Raw genomic sequence first — 22,626 nt, forward strand, 5'->3', positions numbered from 1 at the left:
GACAGAAATAAAGTTTTGAAACACCAGTGTTCCTGTCATTATGGGTCTCATGCAATGAATACAATGCATCTGAATTCAAATGCACGTAGTGTGACAACTGAGGTAGAAAATAAGTCATTTACCAACTACATACACCAAGGGTGAAGTGAAGTATACTTTCACTGCTTGTGTATAATATGGAAATATCTGAAAAGTATGATACATACAGTTTTTACAATCAAATGTTTTCTCATTAGGAATTTGCTAGTGCGACAGTGAGCACTGATCTACATTTTTTTAAATATGTTTAGCACATAAGCATGACCAAAATGATATAAATAGAAGACCAACTTTTACTCACAGTATGTATGTTTTACTTTAGAGAACACATATTGAATTATTGAAAGCACATTTACTAGTGGCTGACAATTAACAGCAACATGTGGCTTGTCAGAGTATTGAGATGAGATATGCACTATTAAACACTAGGATGCAGTTTGAACGATGCATGTGGATCTTCATGGAAAAGTGAATATAATCAAAATACCGTATTCACTCTATTAGAAGAATACCTCTAGGGAAAGAAACAAGCATATGTGCTAAATCAGTGCAGCACATGCATAGATATATATAGTTATATTACCACCAATCAATTTCACTTTAATAAAAGTACTGAGCCGAAAAGTTAGTTATCATTGCACGATTTAATATCTGTTCATCAAGTAGCAATGTACGTACATGTAAAAGGCATGACTATGTTTGAAAATGACTGTTAACAAGTTGGTCCACTGGAAAATGAAATAAAATAACTGGAAACACAAATTTTTTCTTTGGCCTAACTGAACTACTTATACCACAGACCAAAAACCCTGACCATTTTGAAGGAAAATATGTTAGCCCTCCAATATATTAACACAGTATATTTAAACAATATATTTATTTTGCAGTCAAAATGCATAAACATCTGGTCTATGCATAAACAGTAACACAATACTGCAGAACTACATAGCTTATTTACCGTAATTATGTGAATGGTTTGACATTGTATTGCTGGCCATTCACAACAGTGATCAAAATAAACCTTCTTTTATTATGCAAAGATGGAAGAAAAAAAAAATGATAAACATTGCTATAAATTATGTTGCACATAATTTTTCTATATACTTTCTGTAATTTTTTGATCAAATGTACAGCTACAGATATCGATAAAACAAATTGAAAAAATCAAAAAAAAATCTTATATCGTTAAGTGGACTTCCAAATGGTAAATAATAATGATATTGATAAATATGGGACTGAAGCACCATTCAGTGAGACTGTAGTAGAAATGAAGCAAATGTACAAGAGAGAAAATTTAATTTCATACATTTTTCTCAGATTAAACTATGATGTCATCAACAAAAGATAAAACACTATATTCTTCTTGTTAATACAATTTTTCACCACATCCGGCACCCAAATAGACATTGTTTTTAAAACTACTTTGAATTAATCACACACAAAAAAGTCAATAAAATTCAACCAAGAATTCTTCATAAAATTTAAAAGCACATGAAGACTAACAAATTCCATATCACATATGATTTGCTTGTTTCAGATGAAACACGTTGACAACGGAGAAATAACTCTAAACTGAGTGCACTAGATAACATAATTTCCCTGTAATCAGAAACTAAACCGAGATGACATAAATTCTCGTGGTTTGAGCAGTCATTTTACTAAGACTAGAAAATGCATCCACTTTGGAGAAGGCTTATATTCACTGCATATATGTGTAGAATTCAGGTAACAAGTCTGGGGTACATGTAGAATTCAGGTAATAAGTCTGGGGTACATTTACTTACTCAGACAAAAAACACTAGTGAGCATAATGAGAAACTATACAGCAATTATTTCAGTATTACCTCTGTATTCTACCCAGGCCTCTGAGTAGTGTTCTGCATACAGATATGAAGTATAGGACACATTCTCCATGTCTGTGATGACATTGAAAACAGAGATCACTCACTTCAGTTTATGTCATAAGGGACAATTATATCCCTTCAAGGTAGTCATCTTGACTACAGGGTAGTGTTCTTCAGCTTACTCACAGGTTTCTTATTTGAACAATTTTTTTGCAAATATTTTAATCTCATAATAATATTATGCAGTCATCAAGTCATTTTTTTAATTTCGTCCTCTTCAACCACAAAATGCTCCCTGTCAGTTTTTACCAACATTGGATAACATCAGTTACAATTATAGCTCTGACGATATACATGTATAACATACTAGCTTTCCTTCGTAGAGTATGTGCATAGAGACAGTACAGCGGCAGTATCGACCGACGCGCAGCGGGGGTCGATGCAACAGCGTACTGTCAGAGTGCATACTTTGAGATATCTTCGTAATAACCTTATTAATATACATCTTTTCCTACCAAGGATACATCATGGGAATGCCGAAATCTAAAAAATTTAGAACAGAATCAGTGAACTTCTCTGTATGGAGTCCGGTTCGGTCAAACCCTGGTGGCAGCCATGTTTGTTTTTATTATTAGAGGACGTTTTGGAATTCGAATTTCCTAATATGATAGTATGAAAATACCCCGTAAAATACCGCAGAATTACGACGCGCTGTAACTTATAGCGTTACGGTGACAGATGTATAAAAATTATATTTATCACATACATCTTATAAAATCAATGTGACAAATCCATGTGCTATTTTTGGTATAACACACTTCAGTAATTTGATTGGTCTTGCACGCAATTTTGAATGATGTCACAGACTGACGATCTTGCAGGAGACCAAAACATGGTTCCTTTGTTAACTGGACATACAATGTATCTTTGTAATAACTATTTGAAATATAGTAAGTCTGGATGCTCCCACAATACATGTATACAGATAGTTTCAAAAATTTATCAAAGGAAATTTTTGTTTTAAAGTCAAATATGTGGACTAATTCTCCCAACCTCATCTTGGCAAGGCACAGAATTCATTTTCCAGACCATACCATTCGCAGATTGTTTGATGACCACTGATACAAATGTATTAATTGAAACTTGTGTGAAAATGATGTCAATATGTAGCTATGACCATAAATATATTAACTCCAAAAATAAATTATTTTTTTAATCCAGACTATAAGCTGATCATAAAACTGTGTTCAAGTAACAGTATTCCAGTATGCAAATGAGTAGTGCGTGCTGGAAGTGCCAGATGTGCACACATAAAAGTCAATGACCAAATAGTCATGCACGTGATATAGAGAATACATGTATCAAAATGTTTGACCAATGATATCAGACTTTCCATTTGTTTCTCGCCAAAAGCTTGACGTATATGCATATGAAAATTACTATATTGATATCACAGGTATATTTATTATTAGAAGCACATACATGTATACTTATTAAAGACCTGTTGGATAAGTTAGCATTTAAGATCAGTGCACGTTTTGTGCATTGAGTCTGCCTCAAAGCACTTCTACAGAAGATTTTCTTCTAATTAAATAATGTAAACTAAACCAGAAAGTCTGGTGGTGAAAAGGTTTAATTTACAGGAAACAAAATTTCAACAGTCAGTGAAAATAGTAAAATTTTGTAGTAGTAAAAATATCAGTGTCAGTGACATAGCAGCACATATATTAAAAGCTTTATAACATGGTGATTCACATACATGTACATTCATTATTTTCATAATTAATTAATTAATAAAAAGAAAAAAAAATTAAACCAAAGCTACGAAATATTTGACATTGACCTACGTTACGGACGACATTACGTAATCAAATTAACCAATCCGTGGTTTTAAAAACGTTTGACAGTTTGACAAACCTACGTACCTGGCCGAGATTCGGACAGTATTCGGTAACATGACTAAATACATTATACAAATGTCTACACCCTCAGGCTATGTGACGTTAAACATTTCCTTATCAAACAACGAAACACAAAAACATGAGACTATAGCTGAATTTTCAAAATGAGATAGACCTAGAAACGGTGTTCACGCGAAAACACGTTCACTTGGCAACACTACATGTGTATTATAATTTCTCGGTTCCTAACTTGAGCAGTCAAATATTGAAACACTAACCTGTAAGGTACTTTCTACGGTTATTTCGTCATTTTTCTGAGACCCGATGGCATCGTAAACCAACTTGGCCTTCTCAATTAGCTCAATAGTCTTGTCTTTGATGGATTCGGGCGTTAAATCCCAACGAAGACGGTTGAACTGCATATAGTGGTCTGCCATATTGCTTTCAACGTGCATCATCGGGGGTGCCACTCCACAATACTTCTAACTGTGCACGTGACCTCGGAATATGCTGTTACATATTGAGGCAAATTCAATTTACACAAATCATTTATCCTTTTTCTACGAAAAATAATAGAGAGCTTGAACACAAAATATGAACACAGCTACAACCAAAGCACACATACAATATACTGCAAAACATAGTCAAATCAGAATAAGAATACACAGATACAACAAATTGATATGTCTGACACGTGTTTCGAAAAGAGAGATCGGGACTCCTTTACAAAATAGAATATGTAAACAATGTTCACAAAATAGAATTGAAAATGAATTGCCCTAATTATCAGCCCAAATGTTATTAAGTATTAAATTATACTTGTTAGTATAATTTAATTTCGGGGAGGGGTATGCTCATAACTTATTTGCAATTAACAACAAAAAATACGTTTCTCAAGCCTTGGTTATTCATATATCTTATTTACATTGTATTATATATATTTATTGAATTTTTTTTGCTATATCTGTAATTCTGTCAACTTCTAAGAATGCATATACATCAGTATTTGTTTTGTTTCAGGTTACCGATAAAATGGTGTGCCTTACCATAATTTGTGTATTTTTAAAGAACGTTCGAACCAATCGCAGCATTTGTAAATGTAACATTCCTGGCGCGAATGATCTGAGTGTTATCCGATCAGAAGACATTTTACTGGATTGAGTTTATTGAATATATATAATAATACATGTTACGTAGAGTTACTGGATTGAGTTTATTGAATATATATAATAATACATGTTACGTAGAGTTACTGGATTGAGTTTATTGAATATCTATAATAATACATGTTACGTAGAGTTACTGGATTGAGTTTATTGAATATATATAATAATACATGTTACGTAGAGTTACTGGATTGAGTTTATTGAATATCTATAATAATACATGTTACGTAGAGTTACTGGATTGAGTTTATTGAATATCTATAATAATACATGTTACGTAGAGTTACTGGATTGAGTTTATTGAATATTTATAATAATACATGTTACGTAGAGTTACTGGATTGAGTTTATTGAATATCTATAATAATACATGTTACGTAGAGTTACTGGATTGAGTTTATTGAATATATATAATAATACATGTTACGTAGAGTTACTGGATTGAGTTTATTGAATATATATAATAATACATGTTACGTAGAGTTACTGGATTGAGTTTATTGAATATATATAATAATACATGTTTCGTAGAGTTACTGGATTGAGTTTATTGAATATCTATAATAATACATGTTACGTAGAGTTACTGGATTGAGTTTATTGAATATCTATAATAATACATGTTACGTAGAGTTACTGAATTGAGTTTATTGAATATCTATAATAATACATGTTACGTAGAGTTACTGGATTGAGTTTATTGAATATCTATAATAATACATGTTACGTAGAGTTACTGGATTGAGTTTATTGAATATCTATAATAATACATGTTACGTAGAGTTACTGGATTGAGTTTATTGAATATCTATAATAATACATGTTACGTAGAGTTACTGAATTGAGTTTATTGAATATTTATAATAATACATGTTATGTAGAGTTACTGGGCTGAGTTTAATGAATATATATAATAATACATGTTACGTAGAGTTACTGGGCTGAGTTTATTGATTATCTATAATAATACGTGTTACGTAGAGTTACTGGATTGAGTTTATTGAATATCTATAATAATACATGTTACGTCGAGTTACTGGACTGAGTTTATTGAATATATATAATAATGCATGTTACGTCGAGTTACTGGACTGAGTTTATTGCATATTTATAATAATACATGTTACGTAGACTTACTGGACTGAGTTTATTGAATATCTATAATAATACATGTTACGTAGAGTTACTGGATTGAGTTAATTGAATATTTATAATAATACATGTTACGTAGAGTTACTGGATTGAGTTTATTGAATATTCATAATAATACATGTTACGTAGAGTTATTGACTTCAGTTTATTGAATATTTATAATAACACGTGCTACGTCGATTTACTGGCTTGAGTTTATTGAATAACTATAGTAATACATTGAATACATGTACCTGTTATGAAAAGTGTTCAAGCGAGTTACTGGATTGAATAACTTGATTGAGTTACTGGGTTGAGTTACTTGGTTGAGTAACTGGATTGAGTTACTGGATTGAATAACTGGATTGAGTTACTGGGTTGAGTTATTGGATTGAGTTACTGGATTGAATAACTGGATTGAGTTACTGGGTTGAGTTACTTGATTGAGTTACTGGGTTGAGGTACTGGATTGAGTTACTGGGTTGAGTTACTAGATTGAGTTACTGGATTGAATAACTGAATTGAATTACAGGGTTGAGTTACAGGGCCGAGCTTGGGTTTATTGAATATGTACAACTTTGTTTTATTTTCATTTCAAGTCCAAGCTTACATCACTACATTTACTAAGTCTACTCCCTCTAAACAAATACATTGTATCAGTATTTGCATAATTGTAATTTACAGTTTATAAAGTGCTGTAATGCTAGTATGACGGGACTTTATTGCGCTTCACTTCAATGGTTATGTAACAAAACATAACCTAAAATGCATGAGTTAGCAGTCTGCATACTGCCCTCTAGTGTTCAGATTTTATTTTCCTCATTGTTCTTATCACAAATCACATGGACAATGTCACAACAAAAGAGCGTCAAATAGTTGTGTTTCGGACATTAGTAAGAGTAATAACTCGTTGGTGTGTTGGATTACTTGTTAACCTTAATGAATACGATATGCGTACTTCCACAACTAATGGTACTGCTTAAACAGAAGTAAAATAGAATCGTGGACATAGCGTCCTTAGTGCTGACTGTTATGCTAAACTTTGCACAGACTACCAATGTGAGTAATATTTACAAGTGTTATGAGGAAACACTAAAATAAACTGGTTTGTATTCGTCTGTTCATTTACAGAGTGGTTATTCGCAAACTGGATGTTCCAAGAAAGAGCCGTCTCAGCAACGATTATTGAGGGCAGTCAATAAGTTTATATGTCAGTCGCAGACCATTTATGAATTTGATAGAACGGTTTCTTGGTGACTACAATTTTAAAGAACAACCAAAAGCAAACTAAATGGAATTATTAACAGGAAATAGAAATAAAATTAAATGAAATGAAATATTCAAAATACAGAATACAATAAGCAGAATAAAAAAAAAGGAAAAAAAGAGAGAATTGAATAACCAGCAAATTTTAAAGATTTTGCATATGAAAGGCTACACTAATCAAATGTTTGACTTCCGTTCACAAATATTGTTCGACGTCAATTACACACACGTATTGTTACTAGTCGTGTTCAGGCTACTGTTCAGGCTATACAACAAGTACGGGCTAAAATATTTTATGTTTGCAAATCGGCTATACCGAATTGCGTTCACACCCGTGAGGGACTAGCACTTACCACGGGATATGGACCACCCAAACACATCGTCAGCGATGATTCACTATAATTACAATAGCCAAGAAAGTATATATGTTAGATCCGTGATTATAAAACAATAACAATGCAAATTCAGAAAGTGTAGATTGCAGAATATCAAACAATATTGGTGACACATAATCTCATCACCAAATAATTATATTTCTTGAGAATAATGTGTCTAGATGTACACGCTTTGTGCCGAAAATGGCACACCAAAATGAATACTTAGGAATATAGTAAATCTCCCACGACATTGAATACACGGTGTTTTGGAAGCTTAGCCCGAACTAAGCGTTCACACACACTTCGTTAGACCGGGTCTTAAAAACGAATTCGACTTATCTCGTTTCTTAGCTCGTACACATAATATATACATGTGTATCTCAGTTTGACGTCACAGTGATATACGAACATTATTCTGTCATGTCTCGCGTCACACTGATATACGAACATTATTCTGACATGTCTTGTGTCACACTGATATACGAACATTATTCTGACATGTCTTGTGTCACACTGATATACGAATATTATTCTGTCATGTCTTGTGTCACACTGATATACGAACATTATTCTGACATGTCTTGTGTCACACTGATATACGAACATTATTCTGACATGTCTTGTGTCACACTGATATACGAATATTATTCTGACATGTCTTGTGTCACACTGATATACGAATATTATTCTGTCATGTCTTGTGTCACACTGATATACGAACATTATTCTGTCATGTCTTGTGTCACACTGATCAACGAACATTATCCTTTCATGTCTTGTGTCACACTGATATACGAATATTATTCTGTCATGTCTTGTGTCACACTGATATACGAACATTATTCTGTCATGTCTTGTGTCACACTGATATACGAACATTATTCTGTCATGTCTTGTGTCACACTGATATACGAACATTATTCTGTCATGTCTTGTGTCACACTGATCTACGAACATTATCCTTTAATGTCTTGTGTCACACTGATATACGAACATTATTCTGTCATGTATTGTGTCACACTGATATACGAACATTATTCTGTCATGTCTTGTGTCACACTGATATACGAGCATTATTCTTTCATGTCTTGTGTCACACTGATATACGAACATTATTCTTTCATGTCTTGTGTCACACTGATATACGAATATTATTCTGTCATGTCTTGTGTCACACTGATATACGAACATTATTCTTTCATGTCTTGTGTCACACTGATATACGAACATTATTCTGTCATGTCTTGTGTCACACTGATATACGAACATTATTCTGTCATGTCTTGTGTCACACTGATATACGAACATTATTCTGTCATGTCTTGTGTCACACTGATATACGAATATTATTCTGTCATGTCTTGTGTCACACTGATATACGAATATTATTCTGTCATGTCTTGTGTCACACTGATATACGAACATTATTCTGTCATGTCTTGTGTCACACTGATATACGAACATTATTCTGTCATGTCTTGTGTCACACTGATCTACGAACATTATCCTTTCATGTCTTGTGTCACACTGATCTACGAACATTATCCTTTCATGTCTTGTGTCACACTGATATACGAACATTAATCTTTCATGTCTTGTGTCACACTGATATACGAACATTATTCTGTCATGTCTTGTGTCACACTGATATACGAACATTATTCTTTCATGTCTTGTGTCACACTGATATACGAACATTATTCTGTCATGTCTTGTGTCACACTGATATACGAACATTATTCTTTCATGTCTTGTGTCACACTGATATACGAACATTATTCTGTCATGTCTTGTGTCACACTGATATACGAACATTATTCTTTCATGTCTTGTGTCACACTGATATACGAACATTATTCTTTCATGTCTTGTGTCACACTGATATACGAACATTATTCTGACATGTCTTGTGTCACACTAATATACGAACATTATTCTTTCATGTCTTGTGTCACACTGATATACGAACATTATTCTGTCATGTCTTGTGTCACACTGATATACGAACATTATTCTTTCATGTCTTGTGTCACACTGATATACGAACATTATTCTGTCACGTCTTGTGTCACACTGATCTACGAACATTATCCTTTCATGTCTTGTGTCACACTGATATACGAACATTATTCTGTCATGTCTTGTGTCACACTGATATACGAACATTATTCTGACATGTCTTGTGTCACACTGATATACGAACATTATTCTTTCATGTCTTGTGTCACACTGATATACGAACATTATTCTGTCATGTCTTGTGTCACACTAATATACGAACATTATTCTTTCATGTCTTGTGTCACACTGATATACGAACATTATTCTGTCATGTCTTGTGTCACACTGATCTACGAACATTATCCTTTCATGTCTTGTGTCACACTGATATACGAACATTATTCTTTCATGTCTTGTGTCACACTGATATACGAACATTATTCTGTCATGTCTTGTGTCACACTGATATACGAACATTATTCTGTCATGTCTTGTGTCACACTGATATACGAACATTATTCTGTCATGTCTTGTGTCACACTGATATACGAACATTATTCTGTCATGTCTTGTGTCACACTGATATACGAACATTATTCTGTCATGTCTTGTGTCACACTGATATTCGAACATTATTCTGTCATGTCTTGTGTCACACTGATATACGAACATTATTCTGTCATGTCTTGTGTCACACTGATATACGAACATTATCCTTTCATGTCTTGTGTCACACTGATATACGAACATTATTCTGTCATGTCTTGTGTCACACTGATCTACGAACATTATCCTTTCATGTCTTGTGTCACACTGATCTACGAACATTATCTTTTCATGTCTTGTGTCACACTGATATACGAACATTATTCTGTCATGTCTTGTGTCACACTGATATACGAACATTATTCTGTCATGTCTTGTGTCACACTGATCTACGAACATTATCCTTTCATGTCTTGTGTCACACTGATATACGAACATTATTCTGTCATGTCTTGTGTCACACTGATATACGAACATTATTCTTTCATGTCTTGTGTCACACTGATATACGAACATTATTCTGTCATGTCCTGTGTCACACTGATCTACGAATATTATTCTGACATGTCTTGTGTTTCACACTGATATACGAACATTATTCTGACATGTCTTGTGTCACACTGATATACGAATATTATTCTGACATGTCTTGTGTCACACTGATATACGAACATTATTCTGACATGTCTCGTGTCACACTGATATACGAATATTATTCTGACATGTCTTGTGTCACACTGATATACGAACATTATTCTTTCATGTCTTGTGTCACACTGATATACGAATATTATTCTGACATGTCTTGTGTCACACTGATATACGAACATTATTCTGACATGTCTTGTGTCACACTGATATACGAATATTATTCTGACATGTCTTGTGTCACACTGATATACGAACATTATTCTGACATGTCTCGTGTCACACTGATATACGAATATTATTCTGACATGTCTTGTGTCACACTGATATACGAACATTATTCTTTCATGTCTTGTGTCACACTGATATACGAACATTATTCTTTCATGTCTTGTGTCACACTGATATACGAGCATTCGGCTTTCCTGTCTCGTAACTTGAGAATGACTGCCTCCTGTGTGATGAAATTGTTTTTGCGTATCTGTTAATCGACTTAATTAGCTGATTACTAGTAAATGGCTGCGTCATTTCTGGCATCGTTTCGGTCCATTTGAGGTTCTGGACGGAACTCGACTCAGTGATTTGAAACTAATTACGAGATAACCGTCGCTATTCGGACTACTATTTCTGACAGTTGGTATTCGCAGTTATTAATGTAGTGAACGATTAATCAAAAAATATAACGTGTTCAGTACTTAGTGTGATTGGCTTTATGACTGAAGGTTACGCCCTAGAGTCTTTTTACTGCTTTGTAATTGGTTAAGGTTTTGAAAATGAATAAAGTTGTTTGAGTTGATCTTGGCGAGTACACGAGAACAGACGCAGTCCTGGAGAGTCTTGGGTCAGCCTTGCGATAGTCTTGGGGACTTTTCCCCAGGGCGCTGTGTCTTATAGAGTGCTCGACTGACCGACTAAGACGAGAGTTGAAACATATTTCATTGTGTGTGTCTTATTTGACTGTAAAGTTTAAGTGACTTTCCCGATCCCGTACCTCAAGGGGACGCGATAGAGAGACGAGACGAGATTCCCCCCTGACACGTGTGGAGAACCCAGAGTAGAGAATTTCCCCCCTGATACCTGAGCCGATAACCAGGTTTCTTCCAGAAATAAGATCAACCACGTTTAATTTGTATTCGGTGAAGATTTAGAGAGAATTTTCAAAATCGGTTTTGTTTTGGAGTAAACATTTCTATAATCTAAGTTATTAGAAATTCATAATTCAAGCAACAGATATTAATATTATATTATTTAGTTTAACGATACACTTTATTCGTCGAATGCGGACGCACTCCCTACTCTGTAGTTTAGTTTAATTTCCGAATCTAGACTACAATGCTAGCTGAACAAACTATAAATGTCGGATATAAAATTATTATGCATAACATATGACGTATTTCCGGCATATTCAACAAACTACGTCATATAAAGTGCGAACAAACATAACGATCACCATAAAACGCATCGGAACGAGGCTTTCTCTGGCACTTCACATCATGGCAGAGAGTGAAGCAGGTATTAATGGCAACCAGAGTCAGGTTTGCCCAGAAGTTTACAGAGAATCCATTCTTCTCCCATGTGGTCACAGTTTCTGTAAAGGATGCTTAGAAGAGATCTCATTGGTTCTGGCAAACGGAGACGAACGTCAATCAACATGTCCTGTACATGGTGATTTGTCAAAGTTACCCTGCCCGACATGTCGTCGCGATGTCAGTATTGGTGATCTGACAGGATGCCTAGGAAAGACAGGTTTACTTGATAACATCACTAGAAAGTATAAATCAGTAAAAGCGACTAAACGCAAAGAAGAATTGATCATTTGGTGTGGAATATGCGTAGAGGATCCACCTAGGAAAGCTGTGAAACAGTGTTCATTCTGTAAGCTGGCCTACTGCGAAAGTTGTATGTCTAAATATGGTCTGGGCGAATTGGCACACTTATCTTCTTCTTCAGAGCCCGATATTGTTACATGTCCTAACCACAATGGTGAAATAAAGAAGATATTTTGTAAATCCTGTCATATACCGATATGCTATATATGTGACAGGTTTGGAAAGCATGAAGGTCATGATATAGCTGAACTCAAATACATCTTCAGTCAAGAACAGGTGGGTGATTTGTTTTCGACATCACTCGAACATGTACAAGTCACAAATTAGACACGCAATTGTATTAATACTACTGTTTTTATTTAGGATTCGTTGAACCATGAAGTAATGCAACTGACTGAGAGGAATTCAGTACTGCAGCGATTTACTGATGATTTATATCAACTCATTGATGATATAAAGGTAAGGAATATGTCACACTATTCTGTCTAATAGATGAACTAAACTTGTATTATGTTAACTGGACGAACTGAAATATTCCTAATTTACAATGACGTCACATACACAATAGTTAACTTCCACCTCAAACATCTCACACCTTTAACTTCATTTTACGTATTGTGCATACATGGGCGATGTAGGCAATGTGTTAGATATTGACAATACGTACGAAGCACCAATTGTGTACATATTGTATTTACGTACAAGTATATAATGAAGTGACATATGTTTTCTCTGTAATAGACATTATCTTGTGTCACGTGATATTTGCACTCTTAAATATTTGATCATCAGTATAAACGATGCTCTAAAACATTTTTGACCGTCCACCATTTTTTGTAAGACCGAACGAATTTCCTGACTTATGCCAAATTATTCCCTGTTATGAAAGTCCGAAGAAAACAATTACCTAGAGTTGTTTTGGAATTTTGAATCTCAATTACATACATTGTTATCACTGTTCAATCCATAAATGACCGGTGAAGTAGGAATTCATATTGTGGGAGAAATCACTAAGTCATTTGTCACTATTTATTTTCTAGTTTTCATTCGGCCTAATATCAAAATTTTGTCTTTTAAAATGCCACTAGGTAGCCACGTTTAGGCATTTATTCTAATTTATTTTATGTGGCATACTAGACGTGAAATATAGAATTGAAGTCATTGTCACTAATACTTGTCTGCCACCTCGTTTTCCAGATTAATTCTACCAAAACCGAGACAACGATCAAAATAGAATTCCGGAAATTAAGTGAAGAACTAGCAAGGGCCGAGAAGAGAGCACAAATGGAGACTACATTCAATACCCGGGCCACGATTCTTCTCATAACCGAACAATTAAATAGGTGTAAGCAAATAATGAACGATAACTTAGAAAATGTGGATCTCATCGAACAAGTTCTTGCCTTAGAAGAGCTGGAACCCTTTCTTTTGGTGAGTTTATTAATTATATATTTAATTTATTTATTTATTCATTGTAAAGTCAGTTTTACTTGTACAAAACTGGATGACAGTACCAAAGAACACAGTACCATGAACTAGAAGTGTAAACACAGCTACATATAAACAAATAGACCAGACATAGTGCTAATCTCAAGTTAGCAACGTAAATAATTTACTATTATACAATACCAGATTGGTAGTGTTTTTATTTGTTCATCATTATTTATTTATTTATTTATCTTCATATTCCATGGTTTTTCATCTGAACAGAGTGTCGCCGCTTTAAGAAACAGGCAAGTATTCAGATATATTTAATGTGACTATTTTTTGAGCTGTATTAATTTGTATGTATGTATTTGTCTTCTTAACATGGTTTATTTTTGAGCACTGACATAAAACCCTAAAGTTCTAAAATTACTACATATTTTTATCTTAGACTAACAGCTGGTGACTCCGCATACATCAACTGTCCCAAAACGCCAATAAAATCAATGGAACCACGTCCTGTCAGTGTGAACACGAAGCCACTCATATCTCAACTCAAAGCCCTACGTCTAGGAAACATCGCTGAGATTCGTGGTAAGAATTTGTCCCATGGTATTTGACTCGGTGTCATTGTTTCTATAAAAATATGTATACCCCTTGTTTTATTTGCTGTTTGTCGTTTATTTTATGAAATCTCGAACTCAAATCACGTGTGTCAAGTTATAAAGTGCTATTCGATTACAACATATTATATTATTGTGTTTGCTCTCACATTTTCAGCAATTTATCTACCAAGTTCTTTCAAACAAAATACCCTCATTTAGCTTTCAATGTGTGTGATATTTAGTACATTGCGCTGCATTGCGTTGCATTGCGTTGCTTAACCATTTGAACTCTTTACCAACACACTTTTAAGTATTCTCCTGTAACGCCTTTGTTGGTTGTGTTGTTTTTGTTTCTCTCAGAAATACGCTTCAATTGGAATCACGATAACGCCCACCCTCAGCTTATGATTGATGAGAAACAAGAGGTGATACAGCTATCAAGTTCAATTCCTCTCAATCTATCTGATCGTAACAGCACTGTGGGCGTTTTTCAAGGTTCATCATTCTCTACTCTTGGGAGCAATGCTTTGAATATATCGCCATCATCGTGGGTAGAAAGCTCTATTTGGAAGATAAATGTGTTGAAAAGCGAGAAAGGAGAAGAGCTTGCGATTAATTATTCAGTAGGTTTGATGACGGGAGCGTATAGAGATAGGCCGATTGATGCGGATCACGCAGACAGATTTCTTTCCAGGTGCATGGTGCAAGGAAAACAGGGCGATAGTTACCAATACAAATTCGTTTCTGACGGCAAAGTTGTTCAGATCATGGATTCGAAGGAGGAAATCATGCATATCATTGTATTAGTTGATTTAAGTCGTAAAGGTAGCATTACGTTCGTAGATGGCAACTCTTTGAAACAACTACAAGTGTTTACAGGTTGTGATTTCAGCACAAAGACCTGGTATCCGGCATTAGCGATTGACAACGTTAAATACAAATTAGTAGTTTAATGACTACAATACAAAATTCCTATAAATAGCGCCCTCTAGTGTTAGAGTGATTCTGTAACGTCAAAATGACGTTTACGTGCTTCGTCACTAGAGGGCGCAATTTATGAAAAAGATGTATTGACCCGTCAGATTTATATAAATATTGCAGAATTAATGTAGCCAGAATATATTTCATCTCATAATTTTATCTTTTATCATTTACAATTCATAAACTATATTAATTTATACACAAATCTAAGCACAGCATGTGTCACAAGTAAACTTCCCCAGGATTAGTTAGATTATATATGTCAGATATTATTCACAAGAATACAATACGATGTAAAGGTGGTTTGAAGCTTAAAGTTGTATTGTCGGTAAAATTGAGTTTGACGCCTTTGACGTGTTAAGTTATAAGTGTACTGTAATAAAAACAAAAAAATTGCGGTATTCGCAAGATATCCATTTTGCAATTGACCGAACATCACCGAGCAGTTCCATAGCTTCGGTTGTGATTCGGGGTTTTCAGCATTTTAAGCACATCTACCAATTTTGTTACGATTATTCCACAACTAATTTTTTAGTCGGAACGCTTGCACCCACACACGCCACGATTACAATCTACGTGTTGGTGACTGACGCATGCGCGCTTTGTGTTGTACACTACATGACATATTTTCACCTTTTTATTTTGAGATAAAATATAAGCTACACACTGCTTTTGAGCTACTGGTTTATTGTTAATATTGTATTTCACAAAGCTGCATGATTTCAAATGTTCAGGTATCTGATATCCGGCGTATATGGGCAAAGTTTTTACCAATCACTAAGGCATACTTTGATTAAAGTTATACAATTACAATGAGGTTATTTGTGATTAATATCTTAATCGATAAACGGCGGTTTCAATCAGTATAACTCACAAACGCCGTAGATTTTAAACCAAGTTACTCACAATTAACAAGATTGCCGACAATACAACTTTAAAATGACGGTGTCGAGTGACACTATGGGTCTCGTATGGCGTATATAACGCCACGACGATCACCCCCAATTAATTTTAACAATAATAAAAAGCAAAAGCTTATGTTAATTAACCTATAGAGACATAAATTAATTTCTGGCAATTATTTCACATAGTTTGGATTCAGTTTCAACACTGGTTTAACTTTACTAGGGTTATATTTTATCATTAGTAGTATATATATTACGTAATTATTACTGTACATGTCCATAGCCTATCGAAGGTGTGGTGCCGTGCGCAGTCAAACTGGTTGGCCATACATACTACTTAAGTTGAATTATAATTAATTGTTCTAAAAATTACAATTTCAAGTGTGCATGTCGCTGCTACTAAAAATAAACGTTAATGTTTTGTATTGAACCGTTATACTGCAACTATTGTAATTTTATGATTCCTTCTTACAATTTACTGATAGCGACGTATACATACATAAATACATTGTTTATTTACATGAAATTCGAACACGCGCTGCGTGACGACCACCGCGCTTTAAAAACAGTGTCGTTTCTAAAATACACTTTTATAAATTAAAGTGTTTAATTCTATTTGTAATTTAACAATACATTTTCTTTCTTAAAATCCTTTTTAGTTTTGTTAATTTGTTTTATTTTTTGTTTGTTTTGAAATTCATATGTTTTAAATACTTTTAAAATACGCTTTAAAAATCCTTTTTCATTTTCAAACTATTTCGGTTTTTGAGATCGATTTACGGTTTGAAAATCTTTTTTTAACTCTATTTACATTTTTAAAATGCATTTTTTGTTTTTGAAATCAAAGAGTAGCAGTCCATGTTAGTTATTCAGATTACTGGAAACGTTGATGCGAATCTGGTGAATCAAATATCTTCAATGGTGATTGAATCAGCTTTAGTAAAAAGGTGAAAACAAAATGATTTTTAATTTGAAAGTGATATTGAAAACATAAATAAAATGGGAATGGGAATATATTAAAAATTAACAGTAACGATAACAATAAAATTAAAAATTAAAAAGCTTTTGAAAAATAAATTTCAAAATCGAAAATATTCATTAAAATTAGATAATTGAAGAACAAAATCATCACGAAATGAACAAATATGAGTGAGGTCTACCTGTAGTACCTATGTAGTATACATAATATCAAAGCAATTAGACTTTCGGTTTTTAACAAGAATGACAAAAATATTCATAAAAATTAGAGAATTAAAGATATCATCACGAAATGATCAAAACTGAGTGTGGACCACATGTAGTGCCTAGATATGTAATATCAAAGCAATTGCACTTACTGTTTTTAACAAGAAGTCGAAAATATCACTTTTTACTAAAAATGACAAAAATATTCATCAAAATTAGAGAATTAAAGATATCATCACGAAATGAACAAATCTGAGAGAGGTCCACATGTAGTACTTACTTATGTAATTTCTAAGCAATCGGACTTGCGGTTTTTAACAAGAAGTCGAAAATATCACTTTTTACCAAAAATGACAAAAATATTCATCAAAATCAGAGAATTAAAGATATCATCACAAAATGAACACATCTGAGAGAGGTCCACCCAAAGTACATACAAAGTATCAAAGCATTTGGACTAGCGATTTTCAAGAAGAAGTCGAAAATAGCATTTTTGAACAAAAATGACAAAAATATTCGCTATAAATAAGACAATTGAACATATCCACACGAAATGAACAAATCTGAGAGAGAACCACCCAAGGTACCTTCCTAGAAAGTTTCACAGCTATACAGTTTGTGGTTTTTAAGTAGAAGTCGAAAATGTCAAGTTGACGACGGCGACGGCGACGACGGACGCCGACGGACAAACAGTAATACTATAAGCTCCGCTCAACTTAGTCAACAGCGGAGCTAATAGAACACAAATTATATTTAATTTTTATCTAATTACGCAAATTAGAGGCGGAACATATCAAAATGATTATATGTTTTTTGTACAAAAATGCTCTTAAAATTTCAGGTGTTTGAAGATTGTGTGTTTTGTAGAATCAAGGATGATTAGACCAGGTAGAGGATTACACAGGATTGGTTTATTACACACAACTATAGGTGCAGCCATCACACCATGGCTCAGGTAGTGAATACAATACAACATAGAGGTCAATGAGATGTGAACTCATTTGCATAATGCATACTCTACATGCTCCCTTTCAGGATATGTCGAAATTCATACAATTGTGAATTTAAAATCTTTTCAAGTTCAGTTCATATTTGTTAAAGAGTTCATTACTCAAGTTCATTGACTTCATAATAATAAGCACATAAATATGAGAATCCTGTGATAATCGAATTTGTTATTTATATATTGTTTTGTTTGTTTTTTTGTTTAACGAATAGATTATCATAAATATACACATTTTTATTTTTATTTTTTATTATTTTTTATGGAGAAGAGGTGGACTACTCTTCCCCCAAGCCAAAAAGCTGAGGTTTATTCTGCCTCCTAAGCTTTTTCAGCTTGATCTAAACGAGTGAAAAATTGTAATATCCTATACAACATAATCTCTGTACTTGAGATTTGGTCTGACAGTACGACCGTAACGTGTCTTGCGAATTGACTGGAGATCTAATTGGTGTAATTGCTCTGCCAGGTGATGTAGGTATATCATTTTGAACATGTTCATTGTCTTCTGTATGGATTGTGTTCTCAGCTGATGTAGTAATGGGTTTTCTATTTGGTATGCGGATTTCATCAGGTAATTCACTCTCATGAAATTCTTGTTTAGGTGAAGGTTCAGCTACTGGTAGTATGTGACGACGATTTCTTCTCAGTTCTGCGTTTCCTACTTCAACAATGTAGGATCGAGGATTGTTGGAAATATGTTTGACTAATCCTAAGCGATTATAGCCATTTGGGGTTTGTAACCGTACTGTTTGGTTTGGCTTAAGTGGTGTTAGTGCTTTAGCTGATTTGTCAAAATGCTTCTTCTTTTGTCCACGCTTCTTGCTAAGTTGTGATGAAATCTTTCTTGAATTCTTAATGTGTGGATTTAGTAGTGGTTTGCTGATCGGTACTGAAGTGCGGGTTCTTCTTGACATTAATCGTTGAGCTGGAGATCCTAATGTATTATCACTAGGCACATTGTGAAGATTCAATAAATAGAGATACAAATCGGATCCTTCTCGCTCTGTTTTCTCTAGAAGTTTCTTAGCGCTCTGTACTGCTCTTTCTGCAAGACCATTTGACTGCGGATATTCAGGGCTACTTGTTATATGGTTAAAATTCCATTCCTTTGAAAACTGTTTAAACTCTATACTTGCAAATTGTCCTGCGTTATCTGAAATAATAGTGTGAGGGATACCATGTACTGTGAAATGTCTCTTGATTTTACTTATCACAGTCCTGGATGTCATATTACGTAGCGTGTCCATTTCAAACCATCCCGAGTATGAGTCCACAAGCACAAGATAATGTAGACCATTCCATTGAAATATATCTGTCGCTACTGTTGACCATGGTAGATCTGGTACAGGATAGGATTTTAGTGGCTCTTTCTGTCGGTGTGCTCTCAAGCTATTACACACAGCACAGGAAGACAATGCCTTATCAATGTCGTCAGACATGCATGGCCAAAAGACAACATCTCGGGCTCTGCGCTTAGTTGCTTCAACTCCCGGATGTCCTCCATGTAATAGAACTATGTATTTGGCTCGTAATGATGTCGGTATAACTAATCTAAGTCCTTTCATTACAAGACCGTCATCAATTGTGATTTCATCACGGAACGCATGGTAAGATCGAATTTCAGGCGAAAGCTTCTTGTACATTGGCCATCCGTGCTGAATTACATTAGTTAGCTTTCTTAGAGTGCTATCAGTACTTGTCTCAATTTTTAATTCAGCTAATCATTCATCTGATATTGGCATGATGGTCATTACATCAAATTTCATGTCTTCTGAATCACATTGCACAGTGTTACTGCATGGAGCTCTGGACAATGTATCGGCTAAGTATAATTCTTTACCTTGTTTATACACCAGTGTTATGTTGAACTTTTGTAGCAGTAACATCATTCGCTGTAGGCGAGCTGGTGCTGAATGAAGTGGTTTGCTCATTATGGAAATTAGTGGCTTATGATCAGTCTCAACTGTTATTTCTTTCCCGTAGACATAATCATAGAACTTGCAACATGAAAATACAACAGCCAACAATTCTTTTTTCAATTTGAGCATAGTTTCGTTCCGTTGGAGTCATCATTCGGGAGGCAAAAGCTATTGGCTCTCCATTTTGTAAGCATGCTGCTCCCAATCCAAATTGTGAAGCGTCACATGTTAACGTCACTGGCTTACAAACATCATAGTACTTAAGAGTTGCTGGGCTAGTTATAGATCGTTTCAGTTGTTCATATGCTTTCTGATGCTGATCAAGCCAACACCATGTTACATTATTGTGTATCAACTCGTACAATGGTGCTGCAATTTCACTAAGGTTATTGATGAACCTTGATAAATAATTGATCATACCTAAGAAACGATGCAGGGCAGCTGGACCATCTGGAACAGGCATTTCCTTGATCGCCCTTACCTTCTCGGGATCTGGTTTCAAGCCTTGATCTGTGAAAAGATTTCCTACATAGCTGACTTGTTTCAATCGGAACTTGCATTTATCAGGATTCAGCTTTAAGGAGACTTGTCTAGCCCGATCCAATACTTGCTTGCTTTAAGTTATCATCATGCTCATCATTACCATTGCCTGCTACAAATATATCATCTACAATTATTTCGCATGGATATCCAGCAAATATCTGTTCCATTGAACATTGATAGACCTCAGATGCTGAATTTATACCATATGGCATTCGAAGAAATCTGTACCTTCCGTATGGTGTACTAAAAGTAGTACGCAATGAGGATTCTGTATCTAGTGGTATTTGCCAAAATGCACATTTTGCATCCAGTTTCGAAAACACGGTAGCATTTGCCATATTTTCTGCTACCTCTTCCACAGTGCGCATAGGATAGTGTGGACGCTGAATTGCCTTATTAAGATCTCGAGGGTCTAAGCATATTCTTATTTCATTGCTACTCTTTTTTTTGGCGGCAACCATTGACGACACCCATTCAGTAGGTTCTGTTACAGGAGTGATTACACCTATGTCATTCTACTCAACTCTGCTTTGACCTGGTCATTCATTGCTTTAGGAATTCTTCGAGCAGGTTTAACCACTGGAGGTACACTAGGGTCGACTTTCATTTTGTAAACACAAGGCAATTTACCAAGATCATCATTGAAAAGGTCAGAGTAATCTTTGAGAATAGATTCGGAGAATGATTGTACAGTTTCTATTTGATGAACTTCTTGGCCAAGTGAGATTAAATGCATTCGTAGGCAGTCCCGCAAGCCAAGTAGTGGTTTGACATTCTTGTCAACAATGTGGAATTCCAAATTGTAAGTATGGTTACCACTGCAAATGTGTCAAATGTGTGGTTCCTACAGTGTTCATACTATCACCTCCATATGCAATTAATTGTACTCTTTTACGTGTATCAATTTGTTCTTTATGTCCTGCACACAATTGCTGATATACTCTCATGGGCAAGACATTATTACATTTAGCACCTGTGTCAACTTTAAAGTCAACACGTCTGTCATTAATATATACACAACTATGGATTTCATCTTTGTTTGCAGCAGAATTCATACCAATAGTTGCTATGTCAAAATCTTCAATCACAAACTGATACATGTCATCATATTCTTCAACTTCATGAATTGCTCTGTTGAACACACGATTGTTTCCACTAGATCGACAGCATTTCTGAAAATGGTTCATTTTATGGCAACCATGACATGATTTACCAAATGCTGGACATTTCCTAACAGGATGAGTGTTTCCACAATTCTTAATTTGTTTACTAGTATATTTCTGGTTTTGATCTGATGAAGAGTTAGCCT

At 34.5% G+C, this 22,626-nt stretch overlaps 3 protein-coding genes across 4 annotated transcripts in view; 2 read left to right on the plus strand and 1 right to left on the minus strand.

Moving 5' to 3' along the window:
• The window catches only part of LOC100373471 (thimet oligopeptidase-like), a 68,439-nt gene extending 64,169 nt beyond the window's left edge, over nucleotides 1-4,270 (minus strand). For both annotated transcript variants that reach the window (XM_085503478.1, XM_085503477.1), the window contains exon 1: nucleotides 4,063-4,270. In XM_085503478.1, coding sequence (XP_085359604.1) covers nucleotides 4,063-4,242 — 180 coding nt within the window. In that variant the 5' untranslated portion in view covers nucleotides 4,243-4,270. The remainder of the gene's footprint in view (nucleotides 1-4,062) is intronic.
• An 8,136-nt stretch (nucleotides 4,271-12,406) lies between these two features.
• LOC146739191 (putative E3 ubiquitin-protein ligase MID2) lies at nucleotides 12,407-14,639 on the plus strand. The gene is made up of 4 exons (XM_085504092.1): nucleotides 12,407-13,024; nucleotides 13,112-13,207; nucleotides 13,946-14,179; nucleotides 14,625-14,639. The coding sequence occupies exons 1-4, from the start codon at nucleotides 12,413-12,415 to the stop codon at nucleotides 14,637-14,639; spliced, it is 957 nt and encodes a 318-aa protein (XP_085360218.1). The 5' UTR covers nucleotides 12,407-12,412.
• LOC144352005 (uncharacterized) lies at nucleotides 14,631-16,169 on the plus strand. Its single transcript, XM_078009311.2, has 2 exons — nucleotides 14,631-14,767; nucleotides 15,139-16,169. Exons 1-2 carry the CDS (start codon nucleotides 14,680-14,682, stop codon nucleotides 15,729-15,731), a joined length of 681 nt encoding a protein of 226 aa, XP_077865437.2. The 5' UTR covers nucleotides 14,631-14,679; the 3' UTR covers nucleotides 15,732-16,169.
• Nucleotides 16,170-22,626: the final 6,457 nt, after the last annotated feature.

This window comes from Saccoglossus kowalevskii, chromosome 9 (assembly GCF_978046115.1).
Source record: "Saccoglossus kowalevskii chromosome 9, keSacKowa6.1, whole genome shotgun sequence".
In the NCBI taxonomy this organism is placed as follows: domain Eukaryota; kingdom Metazoa; phylum Hemichordata; class Enteropneusta; family Harrimaniidae; genus Saccoglossus; species Saccoglossus kowalevskii.

Bases quoted from the DNA above. Each gene is read 5' to 3' on its own strand.
- LOC146739191 (XM_085504092.1), top strand. From the start codon at position 12,413: ATGGCAGAGAGTGAAGCAGGTATTAATGGCAACCAGAGTCAGGTTTGC. The intron at 13,025-13,111 runs GTGGGTGATTTG...GTTTTTATTTAG, and splicing joins ACATCTTCAGTCAAGAACAG to GATTCGTTGAACCATGAAGT. The intron at 13,208-13,945 runs GTAAGGAATATG...CTCGTTTTCCAG, and splicing joins AACTCATTGATGATATAAAG to ATTAATTCTACCAAAACCGA.
- LOC144352005 (XM_078009311.2), top strand. From the start codon at position 14,680: ATGGAACCACGTCCTGTCAGTGTGAACACGAAGCCACTCATATCTCAA. The intron at 14,768-15,138 runs GTAAGAATTTGT...TGTTTCTCTCAG, and splicing joins AAACATCGCTGAGATTCGTG to AAATACGCTTCAATTGGAAT.